The sequence below is a fragment of the Aspergillus novofumigatus genome (assembly GCF_002847465.1).
Source record: "Aspergillus novofumigatus IBT 16806 chromosome Unknown P174scaffold_5, whole genome shotgun sequence".
NCBI classification, from domain to species: Eukaryota; Fungi; Ascomycota; class Eurotiomycetes; order Eurotiales; family Aspergillaceae; genus Aspergillus; species Aspergillus novofumigatus.
In genome coordinates this window covers 2,543,015-2,556,014 of record NW_020194278.1, presented here as the reverse complement: position 1 = coordinate 2,556,014, position 13,000 = coordinate 2,543,015, and the positions used below count along the sequence as shown (strand labels likewise).

At 42.2% G+C, this 13,000-nt stretch overlaps 3 protein-coding genes across 3 annotated transcripts; 2 read left to right on the top strand and 1 right to left on the bottom strand.

Annotated features, from left to right (window-relative positions):
• Positions 1-3,986: 3,986 nt before the first annotated feature.
• P174DRAFT_432546 (S-methyl-5-thioribose-1-phosphate isomerase) lies at positions 3,987-5,204 on the top strand (the record flags this gene model as incomplete). Its single annotated transcript, XM_024825757.1, has 2 exons — positions 3,987-4,519; positions 4,574-5,204. 2 exons carry the CDS (start codon positions 3,987-3,989, stop codon positions 5,202-5,204), a joined length of 1,164 nt encoding a protein of 387 aa, XP_024681826.1.
• A 1,464-nt stretch (positions 5,205-6,668) lies between these two features.
• On the top strand, positions 6,669-7,556 carry P174DRAFT_443103 (uncharacterized protein). The gene is made up of 3 exons (XM_024827737.1): positions 6,669-6,790; positions 6,892-7,048; positions 7,131-7,556. Coding segments are annotated over exons 1-3 (393 nt in total). The 5' UTR covers positions 6,669-6,789; the 3' UTR covers positions 7,366-7,556.
• A 290-nt stretch (positions 7,557-7,846) lies between these two features.
• On the bottom strand, positions 7,847-12,075 carry P174DRAFT_461660 (putative nuclear pore complex subunit Nup133; the record flags this gene model as incomplete). The annotated part of the gene is made up of 4 exons (XM_024830031.1): positions 7,847-8,190; positions 8,245-11,532; positions 11,584-11,653; positions 11,755-12,075. 4 exons carry the CDS (start codon positions 12,073-12,075, stop codon positions 7,847-7,849), a joined length of 4,023 nt encoding a protein of 1,340 aa, XP_024681824.1.
• Between the last annotated feature and the right edge of the window lie 925 nt (positions 12,076-13,000).

The window sequence follows — 13,000 nt, the reverse complement described above, 5'->3', positions numbered from 1 at the left end:
CTGCTCCTTATTAAGATTAAGGCCTACCCACTAAGTTCTATACTCTTCATTAAGTGGATTAATAGGTTGGTTAATTATAGCCTAATCTATTATGGGAAAATCTTCTTAATCTAGCTTATCCTAGTTAGTGTTTTCTAAATTAGGGCTAATAACCTAATTAATCTTTTATAAGAGTACTATTAATTAATAAGTAACTCCTTCAGGCATAATATCTTCCTATTTATTAGAGCTATACTTATTACTAATTAATAATTCCTAATTAGTAGCTATAAGTATATTTAAGTTCTTTACAGACTAATTATTATTTATACTTTTATAATTAGTAGAGTCTTCCTTCTTAAGCTCTATTTTAATTTCCTTATTACTTAAGCTTATATATTCCTTGTACAGTTTTTTAAGTTATTTATCAACCTTCTTTAGTTTAGTAATACTGGTAGTATTATAACTATCTCTACTAATTATAGCACTAAGCTCCTTTATAGCTTATAATTATTTTCTATCTCCCTGCTTACCCTTCCTAGGCAGTTATTTACAGGTTCTAGATATATATCCTAGCTTCCCATACCAGAAGCATAGTCTCTCTTTTTACTGCTATTCTCTCTCCTTATTAGAGAGTATCAAGTATGTTACATCTAATTCTATTAGTCACAGTCCATAAGGATCCAAATATCCTTAGCTTTATAGCTGAGCTAGCCTCCTATCATTCACTTAATAGCTTATGGTATGCCTATTACTAAAGCTATTCTAGTTACTTTACTCCCTTTTATGCATGTTGAAGTCTTGCAGTTTATTATTAATCTTAACTACTTGCTTAATTATTTTACTAAGTGTATTAGGTTATTCTATCTAGATTAATTTTTCCTAAACTTCTGGCTTTAACCCTTCTTCAAATTGTGCAATGTTCATATCCTCATCCTAGTTTAGATAGGATATAATCTATTAGAACTGTGATGCATACTCTCTAATAGACCCTATCTACTTAAGTTACTATAACTATCTTTTAGCATTTCTTTCTTTATTAATATTGCTGAATATTCTTTTAAGTTATTTCTTAAATTTAGTATAGCTAGTAAATATAACTTATATCTTATCATCTTGCAAGTCTATAGAGTGTTCTTAATAATCCCTAATAAAGGATTCAAACTAGTCAAAGGCTGGTCCTATTAAGTAAGTAGTTATAAATAAAACTTTGTCTGCCTTATTAGCAAGTTTTTCTCTATTCATCTAGATATATATATCTAGTTATATAAGAAAGGCCCTTAACTTAGATTAGTTTCCATTGAATGGTTCTGGTGATTAGATCTTAATAGATTTAACTGCTAGTCATCCACTTAGAGTTTCATTCTATTGCTCCAGTTGTTAGATATGTTCTTAGAGCTATTCAATCATGCCTACCAGACCTTCTGCTGTAATCTAGGGCTGTGCAGCTACTTATTACTATAGGGTCCCTGCCTAACCAACATTTAAGCCAGTGGGGGTTCATAGTGTGTTATTTACCATGATATTTAATATTAAGAGTTGATTAAACTTCTCAAAGTGATTTATACTATACAGCATTCAATTTATTACATCCTAGGATCTGTCTCTGCTGTTCTCTACTAGTTAACTACTTTAGGAACAGGGTGGTATAGTCCCTAGACTATATCTAATACTCACCTAAGGCCTACCAACCGGGTAGCCTGATAATGTAATAATATAATGATCTAAATAGGATTAAGGGCAACCAAAGGTAATATAAGAATAGTAATAGTAGAGATAGAAGTAAGGCCTATTAAGTATATATACTTAATAGTAAGAGAGTAACTAATAAATCAGACTAGTAAACTTATACTTAAGTAAATAACTTATATTAAATATAAGGAACTAAACTAAGAGTACTAGATATAGTAGTAATAAATATCCTTATATACCCATAGTTCCTCCAGGTGATAGTGGTGATATGTGGTATGGTGATAGAATGGTAGATGATTATAATACCCTTCTATTATTAATTCTATATACCCATCTACCATGTCATGTGATAATGGTTTATTAGGAAATATGTTCAGTCATGCCCTACTAAACTGTTTTTCTATGGAAACCTATCTAGATTAAGCATTTCTCTGGATTATGTCCTGATCACTCCAGGATTGACTAGTGATCATTGATTCTCAGGTTTCTGCCTGTCACATCTGCCCTGTACTAGTGCGGCTGTGTCAGTGCCGTAACAAGAATAAAGAATAATTTAGTTAGTTCTATAGATATTTAATAAAGAAATAATACTATCTAAATACTAAATCTAGTAATTAATATATCTTAGTAATAGTTAAAACTATTTAGCTATAATAATAGGTGCTAACTAACCTTCTACTTACTAACTAAGAACTCTATAGATAGAGTTCAATCTAAGCAGGGGAGGATGTGATATTAATTAATATATATAATTTTAATTAAGTCTATGAGAGTATGTAGAGGATATTAGTAGATATCACTAGTATATATATAACTATATAGACCCATATGTTCCTTCATAGCTTAGGTAGAATTATAAAGGGGGCTAGAATCCCTCAATATTAGCAGGATATGTATGGGGCAGCCTTCAGCCTACCCCCTACCCTTGCATGATTCAAAGGCTCTACGCCCCCTGTGATGAACGAAAATCCCATACCTATTAAAATAATTTTAATAATATAAATTTATACTATCCTTTATAATTATTTATTAATTATATTATTAGTTACTTTTAGAAAACTTAGGATAGTCTATGATATCTATAACTATAATATTATATTAGAGAAGAGTTAAGAGATATTTTATAATAAAGTAATTATTACCTAAGGTATCTAGATAGCCTAAGAAGTCAAAATAGTTAATTTATAGTAACTCTATTAGTTTAAAATAATTAATATAGGCACTTATTATACCCTATTTTTAATAATATTATTAGTAATAGGGGATTATATCTTCTAGGGTTACTATAATTAAGTTCTTAATAAAATATTTAACCCTTTCTAGAAGTTAAGTATTATATATTACTTAATCTGGATATCTACTAGATGGAATATTTATTTATTATAGGGGATATATAATCTTTAAATTATATAAAAGTAGGAGGTAGGCTAGTAGCTACTCTATATATATCCTACTAATATTAAGGGATTCTAGCCCCTTCTATAATTCTACCTAAGCTATAAAGGAATGTAAGGGTCTATATAGTTATATATATATTATAACATCTACTAAATATCCTCTACACACTCTCATAGGCTCAATCAGAATCATACATACCAATCAATATCACAATATATAATTCAGTTACTTACTAGTTAAGGCTTTTAGATGACTACTTTAGGATAAGGATTGCTGATCATTACATTAATTCTGTTTTTTAATAGTATATTAGATGGTAGATAGAGGTATCTGGGGATATTATGTATAAATATGCTTGTATCCCCATCTAATATCATATAGCTCACAGATTCAAGCATAAATAGTAGGTGTAAGCTCCTTAGATCACGCCATCTGGATGTGTATTAGAATAGAATTAAATAGTGTACACGCAGGCGTTAAGGTGGCAGAATAGTTAGAAATGGAAAGCCAGCGAAAGATCTTAGTGGCAAAAGGGTGGTCTAAATACTTTTGAACCCCCACTGTAGGCACAGAAAGGTAATGGAGGCTATCGGCTATCTTTCTGAATCCGGAAGGGAATGCCGGGCTGGCGTCCTACCACTACGCCAGCCTGCCGGCCAGACCACTCTTGTAAAAAGGCCCCGAGTTTTGCTAGAGAACTTTGGCATGATCAATTGATCATACAGTCAATTAGGTGTGGAGCATGGGTTGAGTTACCCACAAGCATGACAGCAGGAATGTATGGCAAAATATGTGGAACATAAGAGTTGCCAGATTTGGTCTAGCGTCCAATAGAATCCCATTCAAAATCCCCTCATCTAACTGCTCGCCATACTCATAATTACCATACAGATTCAGCAAAGGCGGCTGCAGTACCAATGGCATCGATGTTACAAGCAATCAGGTATAGCCGTGGCAAGTTAGCCATCATTGACCAGCTACAGCTCCCATACGTGGAAAAGTTCATTACAATCCAAACATCCGAAGACGCCTGGCATGCAATCAAGGAAATGAGAGTCAGGGGTGCACCGGCCATTGCAATAGTTGCAGCCCTCGCACTCGCGTCAGAGTTGAATACACTCATGGTCCACGATAAACTATCAGCAGGAGCAGAAGAGGTGAAACTTTTTATCAGGGAAAAGTTGGATTACCTAGTGAGCAGCAGACCGACTGCTGTCAACCTCAGTGATGCTGCTCGCAAACTCGAATCAACCATTTCAGATCATGCGGATACCCCTGGTGCAACTGGGCATACTGTCGCGGAGGCTTTCATCCGCGCCGCAGAGGATATGATGACCAAGGACCTGGACGATAATATGAAGATTGGTAAAAATGGTGCTGAGTGGATTATCAAGCATGCACTTGCAGCGCGCAAGTCAACAGCTACAGTTCTGACGCATTGTAACACTGGGTAAGCATTTACCTTGATGATCGTGTTATCTGAGTACTGAATGGATTTTATTAGCTCGCTTGCAACTTCGGGCTATGGAACAGCCCTGGGCGTGATACGAGCGTTGGCTTCAAAAAAGGCCCTGGGACATGCATATTGCACCGAGACTAGGCCTTACAACCAAGGCAGCCGCCTGACAGCTTTCGAACTCGTCCATGATAAACTTCCTGCTACATTGATAACCGACTCAATGGTAGCTGCACTGCTTGCTAATACGAAAGCTGAAGTGGACGCAATCGTGGTTGGGGCAGACAGAGTGGCAGCCAATGGAGATACAGCCAACAAAATAGGTACATATGGTTTAGCAGTACTAGCCAAATACCACGGCGTGAAATTCCTTGTTGCCGCGCCACTCACGACAATTGATCTCGGCACCAAATCGGGTGAAGATATCGTCATCGAGGAACGACCAGCAGCTGAAGTCACCAAAATCAAAGGGCCTGTCGATGGAGATCATTCAGCTGATATCGTGAAGTTGGAAACTGTGCACATTGCTGCAAAGGGTATCAACGTCTGGAATCCAGCATTCGATGTTACTCCCTCGACACTCATCGACGGCATCATCACTGAAGTCGGCGTCATCGAAAAGGAAACAGATGGTCAATTTCATCTGGAGCGGCTATTCATAGATAATTCGGCTTCGTGAAGATTTCCCGTTGTATGATGATTGCTGTTGCCATCATAATCCTGGGATTCTTTATTGTCTTCAACTGCAGCAAGGAGCCTGTCCAGTTGGGATTCCAGGTTTGTCAAATGGTCTTCCAGTGCTTCAGCTGCTTTTTCACCCCTTACAGAGGTCAGAAAACTCTGTCGGACTCGAGTCTCAGGTAGAACCACGTACGAAGAGATATCCTTCAGGACCTGGATACTGTTAGCATTCCGGTTGGGTCTATTTGATGACTCTTCCAGGTTCATGTGCCATGGTTTTGCAGTAACATTGTTCAAGGCTTCATTTACTGAATACGATAGTGCGGATGATATTATAGAACTTACTTGCATATAATTCGGGGATAATCCATCTTTGTTTGCTTGGGACATTGTGACAAGTATTGGCTGGTTGTATCACGGGTGTGTTTATGAAGACTAGTCTACAGAAGCAGGTGCTGGGCTTTACTAGGAAGTTGATGAATCATTAGTAATGTGTTAGCTAACATGGCCATAAATAAGTTTTGCTACTGGCGCAATTTCCCATGGTGGAGCCCCGATGATCTACTATAGATGCTAAGCTGCCATAGCTGTAAAAAGAGCCATAATATTATGTAGCATTAAGCATGCCCAGCATCGCTACACCAAGTGGTGCCAACTTGCGAGCTAGTCAGCTAGAACTACTGGACTGTGAAAATCCGATAGGGTGCAGGTCCTTGCATACCTTAGAAACAGTGGGAAACAGAATAGGAGGCGCAAGGCCTCCAAAGAGCGGAAGCAGAGTGAAAGGGAAGTATAATACTATATTACCGCAATATGCGGAGCTAACAACAAGAGGAGATGAAAATTATCCTAGCGTGTGGGTTAATCTAGCTATTCAAATTGTTGTCAGCTCTTGGCGCGTTTTCAAATCAAATTTCGCGCAACTCTACTTTATAGATTGATCTGGCACAGGGGGTTACTTCATTACCCAATCTCTCCACCGTCTAGCATGTTCTCTTGTCCTTGGGCTATCATTGGATGGTTGCTATCTTTCTGGACTGCCTTTCTATGGCTAAGTGGATATAGACTACCACTTTAGGATGTCCTTACCCCGCGTTTTACTATCATGCATGAGGTCATGGGGTGTTCTAGCTAAAGCTAGATGCTATAAATTAAACAACAAATCCGAGCTCCAACCCTCCAACTGGATTGAGCATCATTGTTCTTGTATTGAATTGGTTCAATGAGATTCTAACTATACGTGACACTGTCGCCTAAGTTCGGATTTGCTCTTTTATTCGTCCAGAGTTAGACTCCATATACTAATCTGTCCATAATAACCATTCCGTTCCTCTGGAATTATCTGTGTTCGTTCTTAACAGAAAGCTTATAAGGGACTTCAAGGTATGCCCATGTTACGGTCAACAAATGCAGGCGGTCCGAATACCTGACTCTCTTGTTTTCTGCATTCAAACACAACCATAGCCCACACCGTCCATTGGTTCGGTATCTCTGTTCACTGATGATATATCCCTACCTCCTAGTGTACTGCCCAATCCGTTTCCAGCCCGATCAAGAGCCCGCTCAAATAGCTTATCTATAATAGTAAGCAAACCTCAACACACAGATCCCCTGATGAAAGAGGAGATCTGTTGGAAGGGTTACCCATTGGTCAATGTGATGAGCTATGCTAATGCAAGTCTCAGTGACGCGTTCACACAAGCTCAACGGCCGGGATCACTCAGGACTTAGTGACGGAATGGCAGCCTCACTTGAGCATATCCCTCGGTATTTTGCGAAATCTGGACCCATTGATGCTGATCCTAAAAAGACGAAAAAAGATGGAGGAGGAAAGGGAAACTGGTTGGTGTCCCTGTCATATAGCTTCAACTGTCCTTTTACATCATGAGGTTGTGTACAAGAACACCGCCTAACAGTGCGCAAGGGGCCGCTCTGGCGAGGAAGTCCAAGACTATGATTATACCTTCACGAACGCTCGTCGCCATTCAAACAGCAGCAGCCAAGGCATGGCGGATTTTAGAACGAAGTTCGAGACCATTGAACCAGATCCAGTCTTTGAGCATCGCCTCCACGGTCCACGGAATGACTCTGTCGAGCATGGTGACTCAATGATCCACGACCAAAATGAAAGTGGTCAAACTAACAGCAATGACATCTAAGACCAGACAGAGGGGGCGGAATCTGTGATAACCTGTTATTAGTGCCGATACGCTGTTGTCAAGGCACCATAGTGGGATTAACCGAGGCGGATGGACCGGCACTGGAGTGAGTAGTGAAATGAACGGCTATAATACCAAATCAACACGTCTTCCTTCAAGTTCTTTATACCGTTGCTAGATGAACATTACCCATCAAGAATATTTGCAAAAACTGACATCTGTAATCTGAGAGCCTCGGTAATTCACAAATCTGAACAGACGAACGGAGCATCAGTGTAAACAGAATACTTACAATTCGGAGCAGACTCCAGCCCGCGTGTGGATACAGCCCCAAGGATCCCTACAAAAGAGTGTTCTCTTACAGGAGCGAGTGAGCCAGAAAATAGCAGACTTATATCATTTGTACAGCCCAACCATTGAACATTAGTATCATGCCGCTGTGTTTATCCTAAGTATTGCATGCAGAGACAGAGAAACATGATTAAAGCCACGACAACTGTGCTCTTGTGGACGGAGTTCCTGTTTCCGAATGGTGGGCCTGTAGACCATCGCTGAACTGCACCATAGCGCCAGTTGAATGAGTAGCTGAAGATGCAACCGCCTCCTCCGCAGAGATAAGGAGTTTCCTGTACCAGAATTCGAGTTTTCCCTCTTCAATCCGTTGGCGGAGTATATCATTTTCCCTGCTCAGATCACGGCAGATCCTGCTGCGCTGCTCTTGAGGGTATGACGACAAAATAAAATCGAGATCTGACTCGTTAAGCACTACATCCAGTGGCGAGGATGGTACATAGAGTGAACGAGGATCTGCATCCGCGCAGTGTTCTGCCAGTTGAGTTAACCAGTATTCAGATAGTCCAATCTGTGAGATATGCTTACTATCTCTTAAACAAAGAGTGAGTGTGCGAAGAAGAGAGACACAGTGTATGTGATCTTCAGATTGATGATCTGTGTTGTCCGCATTTCTCTCCAATTGCCAATCGTCTCTGATCATGCATCTGCGCCACACAAGCTTCTGCAGAGGGACATGGTAGGGCGGACCCTCCTGGGTGGAAGAGTTCAATCGAATGACCCGCAAAGCCAGGTAGAATTCCTTGCCAATGAATTCATTTTGGGTTTCCTCCGAAACCTGGCCACCATCGATCAGTGTCAACAGATCGACCAGCTGGTCAACCCTGAGGATTTGCCGGCTGATCACTTTAGTGAGCAAGACAGATAGTACTTCGTGGAGCGATGGGGTGTCATTCACAAATTTTCCGAACTGGTCAATTGCTAGCTCAGTTTCAGCCTTTTGATCAATCGCGCCCTGCAAAGCTGGCATGATATAAGCATAGACAACTTCTTGGACAGCGTCTAATTCAGCCAAGTCCTCTAGGCGTTTTATCTCATTACCAAGGATGGGCTTGCCAGTTGTACTGCTTTCTTCCCAGGCTGCTAGCGTAGCAAGTTTTGACAAGGACAACTCAACGCGATGACACCACAGATCTGATTCACGCTCAAGAGCCAAGGTCTCCAACGATCGAGCAGCCGCTTCATAGTCGTCCTCACCGATCGCATCGTTAATCCAGCAGAGTCGAGCGTAGGTCGGATTTTTATGCAAAAAGCGGTTGATGAAAGGTTGAAACCTTCTCATCGTGAACAGAATCTCTGATTGACCCATCGATATTTGGCGAGTGAAGAAGGCATCAGCCCAGGGTTCGCCGAACTTTTCGAAGTACGTTGATATTCTCCTACCGAGCTGTTCTGATTCATAGTTGGTGACATTTCCGGCACCTTCCGAGTCCGCCAATGTCTGATCCTGAAGCTCAATAATGAGTTCTACCAAAGCACTCATGTCCCGGAATTTCTCCGCCAGAGAAATTGCGTCTTCTAGCTGACCAATGCCAGCCAACTTGAATAGCTGCCACCTGCGCTGCTTGGTATGTGTTTGCTCGAGTTCAATGCCCTCATCGACTGATTTGGGATCATCCTGTGAGGAAAGCCACCTGACTCTTTCGTAGTGCATTAAACTGAGCACACGAAGTTGGCGGGCGCTGTTTTCCGCAATTTGCCGGATGAACTGCTGCTCCCGTAGATCCAAAGAAGCCGTTGTTTGTTGGGTCCATGCCCTACACGTATCGAGTTCTAGATCCAAAAGATGTCCCGTTTCAAGATAAACGATAGCCTGAGACGTCCAGAATTCAGAGAGACCATCGTAGCCAGACGTCAACACGCCGTCCTCTATGTGCTCGTCTTCAAGCCCGTACTGACGGGCGTGCTCATCACGAAACCGAAAAGCTGTCTCCAAAACGGCCAAGGAAAGCTCACTGGCTTGCACGATTTCTTCTAATACCCTCCGCCCCTGCTTCGTAGAAATCCCCTTCTGAAGTTTGAGCCCCTTGAAGATCCAGGGAATAATATGTTCCATTCGAAACGTGTCAAAAAGAAACCAGTCGCGCACATTATCTTTGTCCTCTTGATACTCAGATTTTGTTTTGAATTTTTCATTCATCGACCCAATCACATGAGCCAAAAACGTATTTCCTTGGCCCATTGCCCGCCTCGCCTTATCCTCAAGCTTCCACAGGGCCCTTTGTGCAGCAAGCTTCTCTGCACCCCACAGTAGCTCGTACCAGGTTTGACGACGCAAAGGTTTCTTATGCTGCAGTAACAGACTTGCAAGATCATCTAGAGCTTTTGCTCGTAATCTCAAGTTCTGATCTAGAGTGACCGACGTGGCGGGAATATAATGAGAGGTAGACCGCAGCAATTCTCCGCAAATTTCAAGTGCAGCTTCCTCGATCTCTTGCGAGCTGAAGTCGAAGCCGCCTTTGTCAGTTAGATCGAGTGGGTTGCCTGCCCCCGAGCCGTAGAATACGGCTTGTTCGATTTTGGTTTTAGCTGTAATTTGAGCATCTTCAATCTCATTGCCTGCGCTTTGTCGAAGCCTCACTGCGATTCGAATGACGCCAAAGTTTCGAACCATGACCAAGCATGCGGAGAAAGATCCTTCACCCAGTTCATCCTCACAGCCGCTGCCCAGTAGCTCGTAGTCAGCTCCGGACCGAAAGGTGATATGGTCATTGAAAGCCGAGGGAAGTCGATCGGAGTCTAGTAAGAGTTGTGAGGTGGGCGAGTCACCATATGAAACCAACGAGAGCAGTAACACCGACTGGCCAATCACAATAAAGGCTGTCTGGCTCACTGTGCCTACATGTAGCTTGATCTTGGGCTGCGGGGCGTTAGACAATGTCGGAGAATAGTTCAGGTCTATGGAACTGGCAGCCAAGACATGAACTTCTTCTGAAAGCAAGAGCTGCACCACAGATATGCATCGATGACCTGTCTCCCGGGAAGGCGCCACAACCAGACAAAGCCGCCACGACTCTGCTCCACTATGCTGTAAACCTTGCGCATTATCGCCAGAGGACATAAGGGCAAAATCTATGATCTTTAGATCAGTATCACCGGCTGCTTCTGTGTGCTTTCGACCCAAAGAGTGGCACAGATCCTGTCTGATATCAAACTGTTTCTTCATTATGCTCCCGTTACTCCAATGAGTGTCCCAGATCTCAAACACTCCCGTCGTCGTGCCAACAATGATGTCCCGCTGCCCTCGTTGATGCGAACGGGCAGCCCTTACTGCAGCGACATCCTTCCTCCAGCAACCACCACTGAAGACGCTTTTTATGCCATTCAGTAGCCCAATACTGCTGCTTGAATTCCGAAGAAGATTGGCCGTCACGGTTGGCCTTCCTTGAGAATCCCTGAAGGTAATGTGAGCGACCCTCCCCGATGAAAACGTGACAATTACACCGGAGGGCTCGCAGTTTATCACATCAGTAACATATTCACCTGGGAGCAAGCCAGGTACGTGACCTTGAAGCCCACTTTGTCTTTGTCTTGGTAGCCCAAGGGATCCAGCATGCGATATGGTCTCCCAGTAGATAATTCTTCCTGTATATGGCATGACTACCATTAAGCCTGGTATTTCGCCATTTGCGGACGATAGGAAAACCCCAAGGGGGGCTGCACCATGAGATTCTCGGCAAGATTCAGGAATTGTAAGTGTAAAGACATTCACGGGGGACGATGCTGATGCAGAGGGGGAATATGGCCAAATAATAGCATGCGATGCCGTCAAGGCCAATGCATAGCCATTCGCTGTCCCGAAAATACCTCGAAAATCTATAAGAACAAATTAATACACTGGCTTAGACGGGCATGTCCATAACTTGCCTGCCGGTAGGCCACGAATCTGGTCCGGAAAAGCAGGAAGTTGAGAGACCGTGTAGAAATCAGTCTTGGACTTTAAGAACCTTTAGCGTTAATGAAGAACTAGACAACACCCGGCGAGGACAACAAGGGAAGGCCAGAATCTTGTTGCGTTAAGACACATGCCAGACTTACAAGCACAACAGCTGCGTTGACCTCGTTTGCTGGTCGCTTCAGTTCGTTTAATGATCTCACTGGTAAAGATCTTTGCACGCCAGGTTTCTTCGCAATCGTTGGGTCGGACGCATCTCCGGTGTCGAGACCTGGATCTTTCGGTAATCCTTTCTTAAAGTCTGACTGAGCCTCCGAGGAACGCCCAGGACTCTCAGTCCGCAGCGCAGAACGTTGTCTTTTAGCATCCGGTTGCCTCACAGACTCATCAGAGCTAGTGCGCTGACGTCTTCGTGGGTTGCGCAACGAGGCCAGGGAGGAGAGTCCTGCTTTTGGTACGAACATAGTTGCAAGGACGTTGTCGATGTATCACGACAGAATGATAATTTCTGCTGCTGAATCCGGTACAAGCATCTAGCTGACAATCATGAAGCAGTAAAGTCGATCACGAGGAGTAGAACTGAGAGACAGTAGAGCTGGTGCAACAAGGCCTACCGCTCCTCATATCATATCAGACATAAGCAAAAACAAACTATATGTACTGAGTTTTGGTGTACCATGCCCAGGGAGATATGAGAAGGCGGTCAGGTGCCCTGTGACCTCCACATTGGATGTCAAACATATCAAACACGGATACACATTGAGAAGCAACTCAGTACTCCGAATACTCGGTAGGAAGGACGGAACATAGAAGACATGGATATGCTTCTATGGAACAGTTCCTGTGTGGCATGGTGTGGACATAATAGACGTCTTAAATAATAACCTTGCAAAGTCTATAGAGGTATTAGTCAACTCATGGTTCTACAAGGGGTACATTACGAGTTCAGTGTCACAATGAGGCAAGAAGCATTTTAATAATATGCAATGATAGTAGTCAAGGCTTCGCAGTTTGCTGCATCTGTTCCTTTTGAATAAATCAGTATTATGGCGTACTAGGTACCTTACTGTCATGATGGATACCTTAGATAATAATCAGTGGATGTTAATCGACATCAGTAATACATTTACAAGCCTATAGCGGACAAAACTATTTATTGCTAGTACGGTGTACAAACAGAGGTACCATATTGTTGTGATGTTTTTGCTTGTAATCACATGATTTTAACTTGACTGAAGCCTTAGATAGAGTCTACTGGGTCTTTATCAACAGTATCTCACCCATCGGACGCTCCTGTGTCATAATACATCTCTAATAGACACCGTTCATAATGCCCATATATTATACCCAATATGTTTGTTCCGAGCCTGAATGATTATTATGCTTTTA